This window comes from Chrysochloris asiatica, unplaced genomic scaffold (assembly GCF_000296735.1).
Source record: "Chrysochloris asiatica unplaced genomic scaffold, ChrAsi1.0 scaffold00018, whole genome shotgun sequence".
NCBI classification, from domain to species: Eukaryota; Metazoa; Chordata; class Mammalia; order Afrosoricida; family Chrysochloridae; genus Chrysochloris; species Chrysochloris asiatica.
Window position 1 is genome coordinate 9,578,317 of NW_006408536.1, and position 17,727 is coordinate 9,596,043.

The 17,727-nt window shown below is 41.4% G+C and overlaps 1 protein-coding gene across 2 annotated transcripts in view; it reads left to right on the forward strand.

Annotated features, from left to right (window-relative positions):
• The window catches only part of ACOT9 (acyl-CoA thioesterase 9), a 39,516-nt gene extending 22,904 nt beyond the window's left edge, over positions 1-16,612 (forward strand). For both annotated transcript variants that reach the window (XM_006835571.1, XM_006835570.1), the window contains 10 exons: positions 803-886; positions 1,833-1,936; positions 9,077-9,150; positions 13,161-13,228; positions 14,065-14,176; positions 14,330-14,420; positions 14,615-14,700; positions 15,683-15,770; positions 15,915-16,065; positions 16,521-16,612. In XM_006835571.1, coding sequence (XP_006835634.1) covers positions 803-886; positions 1,833-1,936; positions 9,077-9,150; positions 13,161-13,228; positions 14,065-14,176; positions 14,330-14,420; positions 14,615-14,700; positions 15,683-15,770; positions 15,915-16,065; positions 16,521-16,612 — 950 coding nt within the window. The remainder of the gene's footprint in view (positions 1-802; positions 887-1,832; positions 1,937-9,076; positions 9,151-13,160; positions 13,229-14,064; positions 14,177-14,329; positions 14,421-14,614; positions 14,701-15,682; positions 15,771-15,914; positions 16,066-16,520) is intronic.
• Positions 16,613-17,727: the final 1,115 nt, after the last annotated feature.

Below are 17,727 nucleotides of genomic sequence, written 5' to 3' on the forward strand. Positions count from 1 at the left end.
CAGCATCAGGAGCTGCAGAAGAAGGAGGCGGCAGTGGTGGAGGAGGGAGAGGAAAAGGGCACGTGCACCTGCAAAGGCTTTTAATCTGGGTTTTTTTGCCTTGAATTTCCCAATCCTGTAGTATGTCCTCTAGCAGATGCATGGAAGAAAGGATTTATTGTCACTCAGCAAACATCTATTGAATACAGACCTGTCTTGAGGGTTGGTGGTACAAATCTGAATGATTCATGGGGGAAACAGGGAGGCAAACACAGAATTACAAGACAACTGTAACTGAGTTGCTGTTTAGAAGGTGTTTATGTGCCATCCTTGGCAGATTGAAATGCTTGTTTAACTATGGCAGGTGTAGATAACCACAGGGTGGTTTGAAACTGAGAATGTTATAGGGGTGTGGTGAGATAACTGAGCAAAATAATTGTTTCATTGGGAAGAAAATAGGTAGCTGAATTTTTGTGACTTCTCTGTTCTGAAGATGTGTATTTGACACTGTGGGACTCAAGTGCCAGATTCTTATTCTGATGTTGGCACTTCTGGGTGGCGAAGTGAGAAGCCACTTGGTGGTCCTGGTTTTGGGTTTTGATTTAGTTTCCTCATGTCTAAAATTAGGACAGCAGTTAGATTAAAGGATCTTCAGATCTCTTAAGTTTATAAGCCTTTGATCACAGAATGAAAAATTACTGGTGGAATGTGTGGGGAATTGAGTCTTCAAAATATATGACTTTTTATGGGTCTTGGAGTGAATTGTAAATGTTGAGGTAATTTTACATTTCGTCTAATTGAGAATTCTCCTATTTTTCTATAGTTCTTATTTGCTACAAGCATTGCAAAGTTCAGGCAGCTCAGACATCTCCTTTATCAATAGTTACAGCCTTGGTGGACAAGATTGGTAAGCAATATCATTTTCTATATCTTCCTTAGAATACTTGGTAAGTAGAAAATATTCTTGAGATTAGGCAAAATATTCTTTTGTGGGGAATTTCCATATGGTATACATGTGTATGAAAATGTTTGGATTGCCATATATAAAAATATTTATTATAATTATGTTAAGGTAGAGGATTTTGTATGTCATATATGTTTTACATTAAGAAAAGTATTTCATGTCAAACAAATTAGTTTTGAAGATAAGAAAGATACGTAGTGGAATTTGCCAAAATTTCAAGTGAAACTCCATATATAGTATAACTTGGGCACATACTGGTTTTCTGTATTTAGTTTAGTTTTGTTTTTTTAATATTTTACTGTGGTTTGGGTGAAAGTTTACAGAGCAAATTAGTTTCCTATTCAATAATTTTCACACACATTTTGTTTGTTACGTGACTTTAGTTGCAGCCCCCTCTAGTTAGTTGCACTCTTCCCACTTCCTCCTGCGTTCCCCATTTCCATTTGCCCTTTTTTCTGTCCCTTCCAGCCTTCTGAGCTTTGTTTTTGGGCAAATGCTGCCCTTTTGGTCTCATTTCCTTGGTGGTTCTGAGGAGCAATTTTCTCGTCAGTGTTTTTGTTCACTTTCCAGGCCTATCATTTGATTGACAGGTGATCTGTGGGGTGGGTTTAGTTTAAGGTTTGAAGGGTGTCTAAGGACCATAGTCTGGGGGGTTTCACCAGTCTCTATCAGACTAGTAAGTCTGATCTTCTTTTTCATGATTTTGAATTTTGTTCTGCATTTTTCTCCCATTCTGTCCAGGTCATTCTGTGGTCCTGATCAGAGTGACCGTGGTAGCTAGGCAACACCTATTTCTTCTGGCCTCAGGCTAATCAAGGCTGTGGTTCAATCAATCCATTAGTCCTTTGGACTAATTGTGTCCTTGAGGTTTTTATTTTCTGTTTTGCAGATATGTGTAAGAAGAACATAAGCCCAGAACAGGACATCAAGTTCAGTGGCCATGTTAGCTGGGTTGGGAAGACATCCATGGAAGTGAAGATGCAAATGTGCCAGGTGTGTATTTTCACTGAAGGAAAAAGCTTCTTATCCATCCAGAGACCACTTCTAAAACAAAATGGAAAGTTCATGTAATATAGATGTTGTTGTTAAGTGCTGTTGAGTCGGCTCTCATGCAAAGTGACCCTGTATAGGGTTTCTGAGGCGTGGCTGGTGAGTTTGAACTGCCCCCTTGAGGTTCAAACTCACCTTGCATTCCAGTGCTTATCCTACAGCATCACACCAGCACTCCATAATAGAGATGTTGTTGTTGTCAGGTGCCATCGAGTCGGCACCGACTCATAGCGACCCTGTGCACAGCAGAACAAAACAATGTCCAATCCTGGGCCAACCTCACTACTCTTGCCACACTTGAGTCCATCAGTGCTGCCACCTGGCCAATCCATCTCGTTGGGGGTCTTCCTCTTTTTCTCTGACCCTCCACCTTACCAAGCATGATATCCTTCTCTAGCGACTGTTCCCTCCTGACAATATGTCCAAAGTATGAGAGACGAAGTTTGGCCATCTTGGTCTCTAAGGAGCACTCTGGCTGCACTTCTTCCAAAACAGATCTATTGGTTCTTTTGGCAGTCCATGGCACTTTCAATATTCTCCTCCAACACTGTAACTCAAAAGCATCAATTCTTCTATGGTCTTCCTTATTTACTGTCCAACTTTCACATGCATATGAGGTTATTGAAAATACCATGGCTTGGGTCAGGTGCACCTTAGTCCTCAAGCTGACATCTTTGCTCTTCAACACTTTAAATAGAGATGAGAGGGTCAGTTATTAGTAGTCCTCCCGGACTAAAACTGGCATATTCTTTTGTGTTTATAGTTGGTGTTTATTTTTCCCAAGTTTATTTAGCTCTATGGTACAGTGCTTGTTTCTGGTTTTGTCCTGGAGAATTTCACAAAAATCTGAGTAATGTTAGGTATGAATGGAATAGGTATAGATGGCAGTCAGGCACAGTCCTTTAATGAGCAGAACTCAGAATAACTATTTTAAAGAAGTGAAGAAATTTGACAAGAAGATGTACCCCAAAGAAGATAATAGCACAGAAGTTAAATACTTCACAATCTGTCCAAGAGGTTTTTATATATTTCTTTTCATTTATTGTTGTTGAAAATACACAGCAAAACATGCACCAATTTAACAATTTCTATGAGTACACTACAGTGACGTTAATTATGTTCTTCCAATTGTACAACCATTCTTACTCTCCTTGTTGACTTTTGCCTCCCCTAGTAACATAAATGTTTTGAATTTATGTTAACAATTTCTTCCAATGGACTACAATTTTCAAAAGAGCACAAAGTTCACAGTGGACATTCTTTACTAATTAAGCTAGACTACTGTAGTGGTTAAGGAGCTCTGGTAGCGTAGTGGTTACGAGTCGGGCTGCGAACCTTAAGGTCAGCGGTTCGAAACTACCAGCTGCTCCGCGGGAGAAAGATGAGGCTTTCTACTCCCATAAAGATTTACACCCTCGGAAACCCTATACAGGGTCGCTATGGGTCAGAACCGACTCGATGGCACATAACAACAACAACAACTGTAGTGGTTATGAATCGGGCTGCTAACCTCAGGGTCAGCAGTTTGAAACTACCAGCTGTTCCACAGGAGAAAGATGAGGCTTTCTGCTCCCGTAAAGATTTGCAGCCTTGGAAACCCTGTACAGGGTCGCTATGAGTCGGAACTGACTCCATGGCACATAATAACAACAACAACTGTTTGGTTTAAAGGCAGTTCAGAGGATATTTTTGGTTTATGGTTTCAGGGATAAAGATCTTTCAGGGCTGTAGTCTTGGGCATTTGTTCAGTCAGCCTCATTGGCTCTTGACACTCTGGATTCCAGGAGAATTAAATTCTTTTTCTACATTTTCCTCCTTTTTGATCAGGATTCTCCTACAGATCCAAATGTAATCATAGCACCACTTCTGGTCTCCTGACAAAGGAGGCAGTTGTTCATGGGAGACGGTTATCCACACATTCCATTTCCTCCTCCTGTTCCTGACTCTGCTTCCTCTGTTGCTCCAGATGACTAGAGACCACTTGTAGCTTGGATAGCCATTGCAAACACAGCCAAGAGATGATGCTGAGACATATATTCACTGTCTTTTTAAATTTTTATTTGGTGCCTGCTCAGTGTCATGCACAGTAGATTCTTGGCATAAGACCTGCATTTTAGGGAATCTCGACAGTTTGAATCTTGGAAAAGAGGTATAGGAATTATTTTGATGACAGAGCCAATAAAAATTAGTGCCAGATAGCCAAGTAAAAACATTTGCTTTAAATTTGCGTTTCTCTTTGGCCATTTTGACTAACAACTAGGACTTGAGTGATATTTTTTAATATTCCAGTGAGCTAACTTAAGAGATAAGTGTTTTGCATCTGGTATTGGGCAGACCTAAGTTTGACTCTTACCTCTGTTGCTTTTTAACCATGTGACGGGGTAAATTCCATGTAGATTGAAATTGTCAACCTACTCAGAGCCACTGTCTTCTTTTGTGTAGCACGTATCATGTAAAGGTGAAGTGAGAAAAACCCATGAAGTATTTGGAACAATACTTGACACAAAACCACTAGCAAATAAATGTTAATTTATTATCCTTTTTACTGAGATGGTCCCAAATCTCTGTCCTGTGCTTGACCTTCAGAACCACTGTTTCTAGTGCCTGTTGTATTTCTCCATCAACTGTGCTATTGTTGTGTTAAGTGCTGTTGAATCAGTTCTGACCCATAGTAGAGTCAGTTCTGACTCATAGTAACCCTGTATAGGATTTTTGAGGAGCAGCTGGTGGGTTTGAACCACCTGCCTTGTGGTTGGCAGTCAAGTGCATATCCTACAGATGTAGCTACCACAAATTCAGTGCATTCCAAACTGAATGCATGAGTGTCATCCCTAATCCGGATTCTCCTCCAGTTTTCCTTTTGCTGTCCTCCTATTTCCTCAAACTTTTGTGAGAGTTGTAACTTTCCCTTTCCTATACATCCTGTACATCCTAGACAGCCCTGGTGTGGGCCTGTAGGATCAGCACTGACTGTTAACCACAAGGTTGGTAGTTCAAACTCACCAGACATTCCTTGGAAACCCTATGCAGGGTCTCTATGAGTCAGAACTGACTCAATGGCACATGCCAACACATCCCTTTAAGGAGTTCAGGTAGCCTAGTGAGTTACGCATTAGACTCTGCATACTTCAAGGTCAGCAGTTTAAATCTGCCAACTGCTCCGTGGGAGGAATAGGAGGCTTTCTGCTCCTGCAAAGATTTACCACCTTGGAAACCCTATGCGGGGTCATACCACCACCATCCTTTTGCCAAGTCTTATAAATTCATCACCAAAGCAACTCATCAGAGCCCTTTCTTCCTCACCCGCCCTGGTCTCTGTGTTCAAGTCTGTTGTGTGAATGACTTAAACATCTTTTCATCAGTTTGCCTCCCTCTAGGAGTCCTGATGTGGCACTTTAGGACAAGCACTGGACTGCTAACCACAAGGTTGGTGGTGCAAACCCACCAGCTGCTCCTTAGAAACCATTTAAAGGGTTGCTGTGAGTCAGAACCAACTTGACAGCACTTTAAGTCTGATCTCTCTCTTAATTTTGCTCAGTTTTACCAGAGAAGTCTGCCAAAGTTGATCTTGAGTTACAAATCTCAAAAACCTCTGGGGGCTGTTATTTGTGGATTAAAACTGCTGGTGGGTTTGAATCACTGACTTTGAGGTTAGCAGCTCAATGCGTATCCCACAGCGCAACTTGTTGTTAGTGCCATCGAGTCAGTTCTGACCTGTGTAGGGTTTCCAAGGAGCAGCTGGTGAGCTTGAACCACTGACCTTGCAGTTCAAATGACTTTGCAGTCTGACGCATTAGCCCACAGTGCCACACCAGGACACCACAGTGCCACTTGTTGTTGTTGTTAAGTACCCTGGAGTCGGTTCTGACTCATAGTGACCCTGCATAGGGTTTCCGAGGCTGTAAATCTTTATGGGAGCAGAACGCCTCATCTTTTTCCTGCGGAACTGCTGGTAGTTTCGTACTGCTGACCTTAAAGTTTGCAGCCCGACTTGTAACCACTACGCTACCAGAGCTCCTTCCACAGCACCACTAGGGTTCCTTAATTTTTTAAAAAAACTCCAACCTACCTTTCTAACTAGATTTCCTCCAACTTACCATTATACTTCTTATAGCTCATCGTTGGACCTTTGTATTCCTAACGCTCGGCACTTAGGTGGTCACTGTCAGTTAAACAATGAGTGAATGAATAAGTATCCTTGCTTATGCGCTTTCCTTTTTCTGAAATTCCATGTGGATTTCATGGTCACTTCATGCTCAAAGCAAGCCTTCCGTGATTCTCCTTACTCACAGGACCCCCATGGTACCCTTTCTCTGACCCTCTATCCTTGCACCTGCTGCCCCATGTCCTACAGAGCTCTGTGTGATCATGTGTTTCCTTGTCTGCTGCACTCAGTAACAGGATCTGGATATGAGTTACCTAGTGCACTCTGGCATCCATTCGTTGAGCAGTTATTTATTGAGTGCCCATTCTGGGCTAGGAGTCCTGGTATGGTAGTGTAGGATAAGTATTGGACTGCTTACTGCAAGGTCAGTGGTTCAAACTCACCACCTATTCCTTGGAAAGCCTATACAGGGTCTCTGAGTTGGAATCAACTCAGTGACACTTAACAACAGCAACATTCTTTGCTAGGCAAAATGAACAAAGTTCCATTCTCTTGGAGTTTACATTTATCACTGCTCAATAATAACCTGCCTTACTCACTCATCATTTGGCAAATATTGGTTTGCTTGGCTGTCTGCTGTTTGCCAGTCTTTGTGCTAAGTGCTAAGGCTACAACTGTGAATACAATTGGCCTTTATCCTTAGGGAGCTCACAGTAGACAGAAGGAAGACAGCCGTATAAGCCATATCAATACATCATTATAAAGTATTATGCAGTATTGCTCATCAGGGCCACTGTTTGGCATTTTTGTGGTAAAGTTCTTTGTCCTGCAGGACTGCTCCTGTGTTGAAAGATGGTTAACTCTCTATGGTGGTGATGGTGATGGTTATGTACTGTGGAGTCGGTTCCGACTCATAGCGACCCTGTATAGTGTTTCCGAGAATGTAAATATGGGAGCAGAAAGCCTCATCTTTCTCCTGAGGAACTGCTGGTAGTTTCAAACTGCTGATGGTGAGATTAGCAGCCCAATTTGTAACCGCTATGCTAGAGTGCCCTCAAATCATGTGATAACCAAAACTATCTATACATTTCCAAATGCCTCCTGTGGGAATTGGGAGGTGGTATCGACTCCTTTACATTGAGGGATGTCAAGGAGGATTTTTTTTCTCGTTAAGGATGGTGCAAGGGAGGAAAGGAGTGTCTTGAAGAGTGAGGGTATGAGGAAGGCCTCACACAAAATCATGGAGGAGGGGAGGTGTTCAACAGTCTGATAGGGTACAGGGCCCCTAAGTTGTTCCTTGTGAACAATTAGAGAGGGATCCTGGGTTCTTATGTGTGTGTTGTGTGCGCACGCATATAGGTGTACATATAAGGACTTCTGGTGTGGTGCTGTAGGATCAGCACTGGGCTGCAAACCACAAGATCAGCGATTCAAGCCCACCAACTAACTGCTCCTTGGAAACCCTATACAGGGTCACTATGAGTCTGAACCGACTCGACAGCACTTAACAATACATACGTGTGTATGTGTGTGTATACATATTGTTGTTAAGTGCTGTCCTGTCGGTTCCAACTCTTAGTGACCCTGTTTAGGGTTTCTGAGGAGTGGCTGCTGGGTTTGAACTGCCAACCTTGCAGTTCACACTAACTTTGTGGTCCAATGTATTTTCCTGCTGAGCCACACCAGGGCACCTCATATACACATATATGTATACATATATACACAGTGCTGTCTTAGGCCAGGTTTTCTAGAGAAGCAAAACCAGTGAAATAATGTATATGTATATAGAAAGAAGTTTATCATCAAGGAAAGGCTTATAATTGCAAGTCCCAGGAGCCCAGTGGAAGAGAGAGAGCGTGTCCCTCCCATGTGTCCATTATATTGGGAGAAGACCACATCCCCAAGTAGAAGCATCCCTTTAATTGATTGGCTGCTCATAGCTGCTCATCATAGAGTTAACTATGCCTTCATTTGGTTTCATCACCATGGTAATAAGCACATCCTAACTGCTAAACCTTGGGAAATCCTGGCCTAGTCGAGTTAACACAGAGTCCTAACCATTATACACACACACACACACACACACACACGTTAAGTGACATTGAGTGAAGTCCGACTCATAGCAACCCTGTATAGGGTTTCCAAGGAACAACTGGTGGGTTTGAACTATTGACCTTATGGTTTACAGTCTAGTGCTGATCCTATAGTGCCACACCAGGATTTTGTATATATGTATATACGTGGTACTGTAGGATAAGCACAGGGTTGCTATGAGTTGACGCCAACTTGACGGCACTTAACAACATATATGTGATCAGATCAGATGCTAGAAGAATGGAGCAGACACTGATGGGTTTGGAACAGGGTGGAAGCATCATAAGGCTTGTGAAGCTGTGGTGCATTGTTGTAGGGGTGACACTATAGCCATAGTTGAGGGGGAAGGTGATAGACCTGAACCAGCAGTAGCAACGAGGGTTGGTTTGTATTACCTGGTAATGAGTAAACCGAATATATCTCGAGTTTATAAATAGCTTCTGCCCTTACTTTAAGGAGCCTGGTGATGCAGTGGTTAAGCACTTCCAACCTACCAACTGCTCTTTGGGAGAAAGATGTGTTGAGCTGCTTTCATAAAGATTATAGTTTTGAAAACCCTAAGGGGTATTTATTTCTGTGTCTTATAGGATCTCTGGGAGTCCTGATGTGGCCCTTGGGTCACAGTCTTGTAGAGCTCCAAAGATTGTAGCCCATGCTTGTCCAATCATGTAGCTTTCAACTCTGCTAGACCAAAAGCGCCTTGATTCTTGCCATTCCCAGAGCCTAGCACCGTGCCTGGCTCAGGGTAGGCAACTCAGCAGACTAATAAATGCACTTCACTTTTTCTAATTTCAGAGGTACTGAAAGCATGCGTGCTATATGTTAGAATTGTAGGTTATCTCAATAAATGTGTTTCTTACATCTGTATTTTCTTTATTTTGTAGTTACATGGCGTTGAATATAGTCCGGTTTTGGATGCAACATTTGTAATGGTGGCTCGTGATTCTGAAAATAAAGGGTAATTGCTTTTTTTTCCTCCCCAATTCTGTATTTTGAAAAATTTTAAAGATACATAAAACTGGATGGAAGACTATAATGAATTTCCATATACCCATCACAGTTTGCCCATTTAAAGTGTACAGTTTATTGACTTTTAATATACCCGGGGCCTTCAAAAAGGTCATGGAATGGAATTAAAGAATCAAAAATTTCTACAAAGTTTTTAAAGTCCCCCTCATATTTGTTGTACATGGGTATTTATCTTTTCTTCGAACGCAACATTCAATTTAGTGGAGCATATAGCAGACAAAAATATGCTCTGGTAGCGCAGTGGTTACGAATTGGGCTGCTAACCTCAAGGTCAGCAGTTCGAAACTACCAGCTGTTCTGCGGGAGAAAGATGAGGCTTTCTGCTCCCGTAAAGATTTACAGCCTTGGAAACCCTGTGCAGAGTCACTATGAGTCAGAACCGACTCCACAGTACTTAACAATAGCAGACAAAATTATGAAAATTTAAGGCAATGAATGAGTTGCTGGCCCTGGGGGTTCAGGACCATGTCTCAGGGGACACCGTGGTCAATTGGCATAATTCACAAAGACAGTGCTTTACATCCTACTTTGGTGAGTAATATCTGGGATCTTAAATGTTCATAAGTGGCCTGTAAGGTGTAGTTTTGGTTGCTCCATGTGCAGAAGAAAGAAGAGTGGTAAGAATTGAAAATGCTTGGTATCAATTGGTCCAATGAATTATGGAATGTGTGAACATCAGTCTCTTCACAACTCAAGAGACCAGAAGAACTAGATGGTGCCTGGCTATCATTACTAACTGTTCTGAAAGGGATCATATTATAAGGTTCCAGTTAGAGTGGGAGGCAATGTGGAAAACCCAGAATTTAAAAAAAAAAAAAGCAGACTTACTGCTCAGAAAGACTGGAGGAACCTGAGACTATGGCCCTTGACCACCTGTGGGGTCTGGAAAGGAACTCACTTGCATGGCCCCATTTTCAGCCAAGCAGTAGAAAGATACATAGGGAGGACACGAGTACTAGTAAGGTATGCTTACCATGGAATGGTCAACCATTCAGATCAAAGGGCAACATTTACCTAAGAACAAAGTTGAGAAGGGGTTAGAAGGTGAGTGGAATGCAAATAGGAACTACAGGGAGGAAGCTGGATAACTGTTACATGATTTGTTGAATGTAGAACTGATTATCTTGTCAGTAAACAGTCACCCAATTCACTATAAAAAGTTTAAAAAAGATTTACAGCCTTGGAAACCGTATACAAGGTTGCTAGGAGTTGTAAATGACGATGGCATTTAGCTGCAACATTGCAAACTGAAGTTTTCTCTAAAGCCTTGATTAGACTCAGGTTCAACATATTTGGAATGGGTACTTCGGAGAAGATGCCTTGTATCTCATTGCATTGTATTTGGAGGCACAGGTTGTACCGCTTACAGTGATACTAAGTCTCCTGTAGGTTCTAGTGGTGGCAGCCTGGTCTCTTAAGTTCCGTTATTATCAGCAGGACACCATTTTGTTATTCTACATAGCTAGATCCCTCTCAGTCTTTCTCCAGTGCTTTTAGCATCCATTGCTGATCATTGTTTTAATGATTTTCACTTGGGAGTGTGAAAGGCTGGTGCTCTCCCTCTACATTCAGTAGCTGAAATGCTGCAAAAAAGCTTTCCTTTATCAACTGGGGCATTTGATTTATAAAGGAGAGTCAGGGTCAGCGCTTCATTCTTACCCTTTACACATTTTTAGGATAAGGAGTTATTTTACTAGCTAGTGATACGGTTTTCCTTTTTTTTGTGGGGGAGGGCTTTTTTTTTAAGTACTGCAAATTCATAAGTATTTCATAAAGTACAGTTCTGGATGCTCAGAATATATTTCTTTAAACTGGTTCCTGTGTCCTTTTAACGTGTATCTCCGTTAGTCTTTGATGGTTTCCTTGTTCTCTGAATAAAAAATGTCATAGCATTTCCTACCCTGGCTCTGTAATTAGCCATTTCTCCAAAGATTCCTGATTTCTTTTAGTAGGAACTGATATTTAGAAACCAAACTTTGACGTTAGGACTATACATTGTTACTGGAGTGTCTGTTTCTAGGCTTTTTCAGTAGAGAGTTAAGATATATGTTTTAAAAAAAATTTAATAACAACAAAAAAAGCAAAAAACCAAAACCCCCAAAAATCTCGAAAGTGTGTAATGCGATTTCCAAGGTAAATATAACCATATAGACTAACTTATTTGACTTCTCTTTTTCCTCTTACATGTAATTCTTGGTTTCTAATAACAGTAACAGTTACTTTTTGCTTTATCCTACAATATTTATAAAATGGTCTCAATAATACTAACAATCAGTCTGTTTAATGAAAAGTGATTTCAATTTTTTTTGGGTCTTTAGAATGCATCCCATTGAGGATATATAGTCAAAAGACACTCAAAATATTTTTTCTCTGTGTGACTTTATCAACTTGGTAGAGAATTAAGGTCATTTGCTCTGTTTTCAGAAAATACTTTAAAATTTAAAGTTTTGAAAATGTTCAACATTTATACAATTCAAAAGTCAAAACTATGTAGCAGGGTGTACTTAGAGAAGTCTTGCTTCCATTATCTTTTGTACCCCATTCCTTTTATCTACCTGTTTAAAAAAAAAAAAAGAAAGAAAGAAAATGAACCCACCATCTCTCCCACAGCACCCTCTACTTGTGCTGGGTTCAGTAATTCACTGCAATGACCACACAGAACTCAGACAATACTTATCAGGTTTATTTAGGGACGTTAACAGGTTACAATTCAGGGACAGAAGTGTTCAAGGCACAGTTCTTCCAGCCAGGGAAGCCTTTCCTTAGCCATGCCCACAAGCAGGTCTCTCTCTGCCCAGCCAGTGTCACACAGCTCTTTTAGGGCTGCCAGTAAATGCCCACAGGATACACCATTCAACCATAAGCCTCAGCCTGAAGGCTCTCGGCTCTAGCTCCTTTCCTCAACAATCCTAACCCCCACAATTAAACGTCTGGAGGTAGCGCTCTCTGCAAGCAAGCCTCAGGCCCAAAGTCACTCAAGCGTTACTTAATGCTTTGTCTGCTGCTGTGGCTCTTGATTCTGTTGCTGTCGCTGCTCCTCTGCTGCCTCTGTCCTGCCTGGTCTCACAGCTTTCTGTCCAGTTTGAAGCAGTTCATTGCATGGGGAGCTCGGGGTTTAAAGAGCACGCCTGCCTCCTCCTCTTTGATGGTGGTAAGATGACCCCTTCCTGCTTCTGAGGCAGCTCATTTTATACACACTAGAGTTTCAGGTTTTCACAATGAACCCTGCTAACAGTCACTCATAATTGAAGCATACAATCCATCAACATCCTCCTTCACCTTCTCTTACCCAGACTCATCAGGACAAAGTCATTTTGTGGAAGTTTACAAAGAATATGGCTAGAAGGGACTATACCATACCACCTATAAAAACCAAAACACCCACTGTCATCAAGTTGATTTCGACTCATAGGGCAGACTAGAAAACTTCCATCGGTTTCTGAGGCTGTGAATCTTTACAGAAGCCGACAACCTCATCTTTCTCCTGTGGGAAGAACTTTTCCAAGTTGTTCCTCCCTTAGTAACAGACACTCACTGCTCTCTTAAGTTTCTCATCTAATCTTTTGAGTTGCTCTAGTCAGTTTGACCCCATATAGATACATCTTAAAAGAGCACAGTATTCAAGGCAGGCATTTTTTACTAGTTAAACTAAGCTATTGTTTAGTTTTAAGATGACTTCAGGGGACATTTTTGGATTAGGGTTTAAGGTAGGTTATCTCAGGCAATAATTTCAGGGCTTCATCCAGCCTTCATGGCTCTAGAAATTCTGTTGTTTATTTCCCCCTTTTTGACCAAGAGTCTTCTATAGAATCTTTGAGTAAACTGTTCAGTAGTGGTAATAGAGCACCATCCCATTCCCTAGGACTCAAAGCAAAGGAGGCACTTGTTTGTGAAGGTCACTAGCTACACCTAAAGGATATTTTCTTTGCTTCTCTTTAGGCCAGCATTTGTAAATCCACTCCTCATTGAAAGCCAAGAAGAACAACAACTCTTTGAACAAGGAGAATGTATGTTGATTTGATTATAATATGATAAGAATTTAGAGCACATTAGTTATACTGAAAAGAATATTATTTAAGATAAAATGTAGACTCTTTATACTAGTCAGAAGTCTTGTTTATGCCCATAATTGATTGAAGTTAAAAGCAGCATTTTGCTTTATAAACCAACCCTGTTGCCATCGAGTCAGGTGTGACTCTCAGTGATCATATAGGACAGAGTGGAACAGCCCCCTAAGGTTTCTACGGCTGTCGTCTTTATGGAAGCAGACTGCCACTGCTTTCTCCCATAGAGCAGCTGGTGGGTTTGAACTGTCCAACTTTAGGTTAGCAGTCAAGTGTTTACTAACTGTCCCACCAGGACTCCTTTTTGCTCTGTTGTTGTGTGGCTGTTGAGTGGGTTACAACTCACAGCAACCTTGTACAGGGTTTCGGAGGCAGTAAATTTTTACAAGGGCAGAAAGCCTTATCTTTCTCTTGGGAAGCAGCCCAATGTGTAACCCACTATACCACCGAGGCGCCACAGGGTCTATGTTTTGAGAAAGTGTTGATCAAACAATACTAAGTGAGGTAATTTTCCCCCTCATTTTCAGTGAAACAGAAAAAAAGCATTTTTAATGCACTAACTGCCAGTCAGGACTCTAAGTCAGAATGGTAAGAAGTAGGCCCACACTGATGGAATTTCTGTCTAAAAGCAAATCATCACCGGAAGTTCTCTGTAACCCATGCAGCCTTCTCTTGCACAATTTTTAGTGTTTTTTTTATTGTTTTATTCCTTTGTTGGAATCCAAAAGACCCCAGGTCAGGATCCCCTGAGCACAGCTAGTTGTTTGCCCCCGTTTCAGTGAACAAGGGGAGAAGGATTGCCTTCAGCTCCACGTCATTACTGAAAGTGGCTCCTAGTGCTGAGGAGAGGACCACCATACATGAGATGTTTCTTACCACACTGGATTCGAAGTAAGTTAGCATGGCAACTTAAGTGGGAAAGCATGAGACACTGGCCTGCTCCAGAGACAAGCTTGAATGTATTGGGATTTGTTTTCAAATGTTTTACTTTTCAGTCGCAAAAGCATGACATTAACAGGGTTTAATAAAGCTCTATTTGTACAGGACTATAAGTTTTCGAAGTCGAGTTTTGCCACCTAATGCAGTGTGGATGGAGGATTCAAAACTGAAGAGCTTACAAATCTGCCATCCTCAGGTAGTGTAATTTAACAAAAAATCTCCTAAGTAGCTTACTTATTATAAAATAGAAAGCACTTGAATTTTGTGATACTCATCTAAGATTTGGTACCCCTTTAAAGTGACCTCCGTTCTATGGCATGAATTCTTTTATTTTGTATATGAAGGTGTCCACAAGTTTGTATTTATTAGTATTTATTTTATGTACTATAGGAACGGAACATTTTCAATCGGATCTTTGGCGGTTTTCTTATGAGGAAAGCATATGAACTTGGATGGGCTACTGCTTGTAGCTTTGGGTAAGTTAGAATTAAGGCAGTATAACTTCTGGGAGATAATTTACACCAACTCACTGAAATAAAACATTTTTGACCAGTCTGGATGTGCTTGGGAATAGGTTGTATTTTTAAAGAATAAATCCCATCCTGATACCAGCTGGATTTAATCTTTATTTTAGATAGCAGTTACTCTGACCTTGTTTAGTACATTGACGATCTAATGTGAAACCCTAAACCCACTGCTATTCGAATTGACTTTGACCTTGTTTATTGTTTCTGGGGCTGTAAATCTTTACGGAAACAGAAAGCCTCATCCTTCTCCCGGGGAGTCACTGGTGGGTTTGAACTGCCAGCTTTGTGATTAGCAGCCAGTTGCTTATCCTATTGTGCCACCAGGGCTCCTTTAATGAGAAAAGGAGGTGATAGTATTCAGAAGGAAAAAGATACACAATTGAGCCTTGAACAACACATGTTTGAACTGTGTGAGCCCACTTAAAATACTGTGAGATGCTAATCCAATCCACATGAGCAGTTCTTCACTCCAGTAACTGCTAGCCCCTCACCATTCCATCCCCCCTAACTGGAGAGACGGATTGCTCATGCGGAGATCACTAGTAGCATCACCCAGCGTTTCCAGCAACACTTGATCTCACTGCAATTACAGCAGGAAAAAAATGCACATCTAACTGGGCCCACACAGTTCATACCCAACCTGTTCAAGGGTCAAGTGTAAATTATGTGTGGATTTTCCACTGTGCTGGATGGAGGTGGGCGCCTCTAACCCCTGTCTTGTTCAAGAGTCAACTGTAATGATTTGGGCACTAGTCTGGTAACAGTGGCATCTCTTGGTGTGCTATCATAATTTTCCTTTTCTCTAAGTTTATTCTTTGTTCATATATATTTTATACAAGCTCATTGTTAAGGAAAAGAAATAGAGTTCACCTGAATTTTGCAATGGGCAACCAAGTACTCCTTTACTCCAAGTTCTGCCTTTCCCCAATAGTGGTTCCCGCCCATTTGTGGTAGCAGTGGATGATATCATGTTTCAGAAACCTGTTGAGGTTGGATCATTGCTGTTTCTTTCTTCACAGGTAGGTATTTGATGAGACGTGATTTTTTTTGTTGTCATTTGAGCCTCGAGGAGAAATTGTTCTATCCTAAAGTCATTGTTTCTCTCATGGTGGCCTTTCCCCCCTTCCTTCATGTGATTGACAGTGGTGTCTGTAAATTCTTAGGTTTGCTTTACTGAGGACAAGTATATTCAAGTTAGAGTACACAGTGAAGTGACCTCTCTTCAGAGTAAAGAGCATACAACCACCAACGTCTTTCATTTCACATTCATGTCGGAAAAAGAGGTGCCTTTGGTTTTCCCTAAAACATATGGAGGTAAGTAGCAATGATTGCTTGTGCCCAACAAATGAAAGAACTTAAGAATTTATTCTCTTTCTAACTTGTCGCAAAGTATATAAATGCATGTGAGCACAAAAGCATATCTTTAAGGGATTTTGTTTTTGAGTTTTCACTGCCCTGAAAGCCAAAAATATGTCAGAGTCCACAGGCGGCTATTGCCGCTTTGCCCGACTGGCTCTTATCTGAAGGGCTGGTGCCAGCTGCAGGCAGTCATTGGTAGTCTCAAGATGGGCTCAAGGAAAAGGGGTGGGAATTATTATGGCCTGCTCCTTTTGGTATGGTGCAAGCTCCTTGGGCCCACAGTACATCCCTATCTCTGGTTTTGCATTCTCATTGCTGCCCCAGTGTCCCCAAGTAGTCCTGGGTTGGTCTGATGACTTTCTAAGGTGCTGCATGTTTCTCCAGGGTTATCTGTCTTATTTATGTTTCAGAGTCCATGTTGTATTTAGATGGGCAGCGGCATTTCAACTCCATGAGCACCCCAGGGTACTTTGCGAGAAAGGACTACCTTGTGGAACCCTAAGAACAACCAGCTACCCACAGTACTGAAGGGGTTAATGAAGGCCTGATCAAGTGTTCTGGTTTCACTATTTTTTTTCCTGTTCTGTAGAGAAAAAGAATGTACTCAGTTTTTAGAATGATCAGAAAAGAAGCATGAGGGGAGTAACTGGGTGGAGCAGAAAAGAGGAAAGAGGTATTCAACAATAAATCTTTCAAAACAATTTTGTTGTGAACCTATCAAGTTGGCTTCCATCTGCTAAAGAAGTTAGGGTACAGTGTGACACATTCTTTTCTTTTTTTAAACTCTACTGTTGACTTGAGTAAAGCTTTACAGACGAAGTCATCAGCTGTACATTCAACAGCTAATACATTTTGTTTCATGTCAGTGATTGCAGTGCCCTCTGTGGAACAACACTTCTCCTGCTTCCTCCCTGTGCTTCCGAGTTCCATTCCACTAACCTGCCCATCCCTTCTCAACTTGGTCCTTACGGATATGTTGCACTTTTGATTTTGAATGATTGATGGTTCCATCATTCATAGTGAGCATACCTTACTAGTATTGTTCCCCCTATATACCTATCTACTGCTTGGCTGAAAGTTGGGCCACGAGGGTGAGCTCCTTTCCAGACCTGAAGGGTGGTCGAGGCCCGTAGTCTCAGGTTCTTCTAGTCTCTTTCTAACCAGTAAGCCCAGTCTTTTTCTGTCTTTCATTCTTTTTTTTTTAAATAATTTTGAGTTTTGTTTTATATATTCTGCCACTCTATCTAGGACCGTCTAATGTGATCCCTTTCAGAGCAGTTGGTAGTGGTAGCTGGGCACCATCTAGTTCTTCTGGTCTCAGGGTCGTGGAGACTGAGGTTCAAGTGTTCCATTAGTTTGTTGGATTAATTGATTCTGAGCATCTTCAATTCTCATCACATTTCTTTCTTCTGCACATGGAAAGACCAATAGCTGCACCCTAGATGGCCATTCATGAGCTTTTACTATCCCAGACACAACTCACCAAAGTAGGATGCAAAACATAGTCTTTGTGGACTGTGATATGCCAGTTGACCATGGTGTCCCCTGAGACTAGACACATTCTTTTCTTAGAAGTAGATCACAGCTCTCAGTATAGGAGGTTTACTGCTAAAGTTT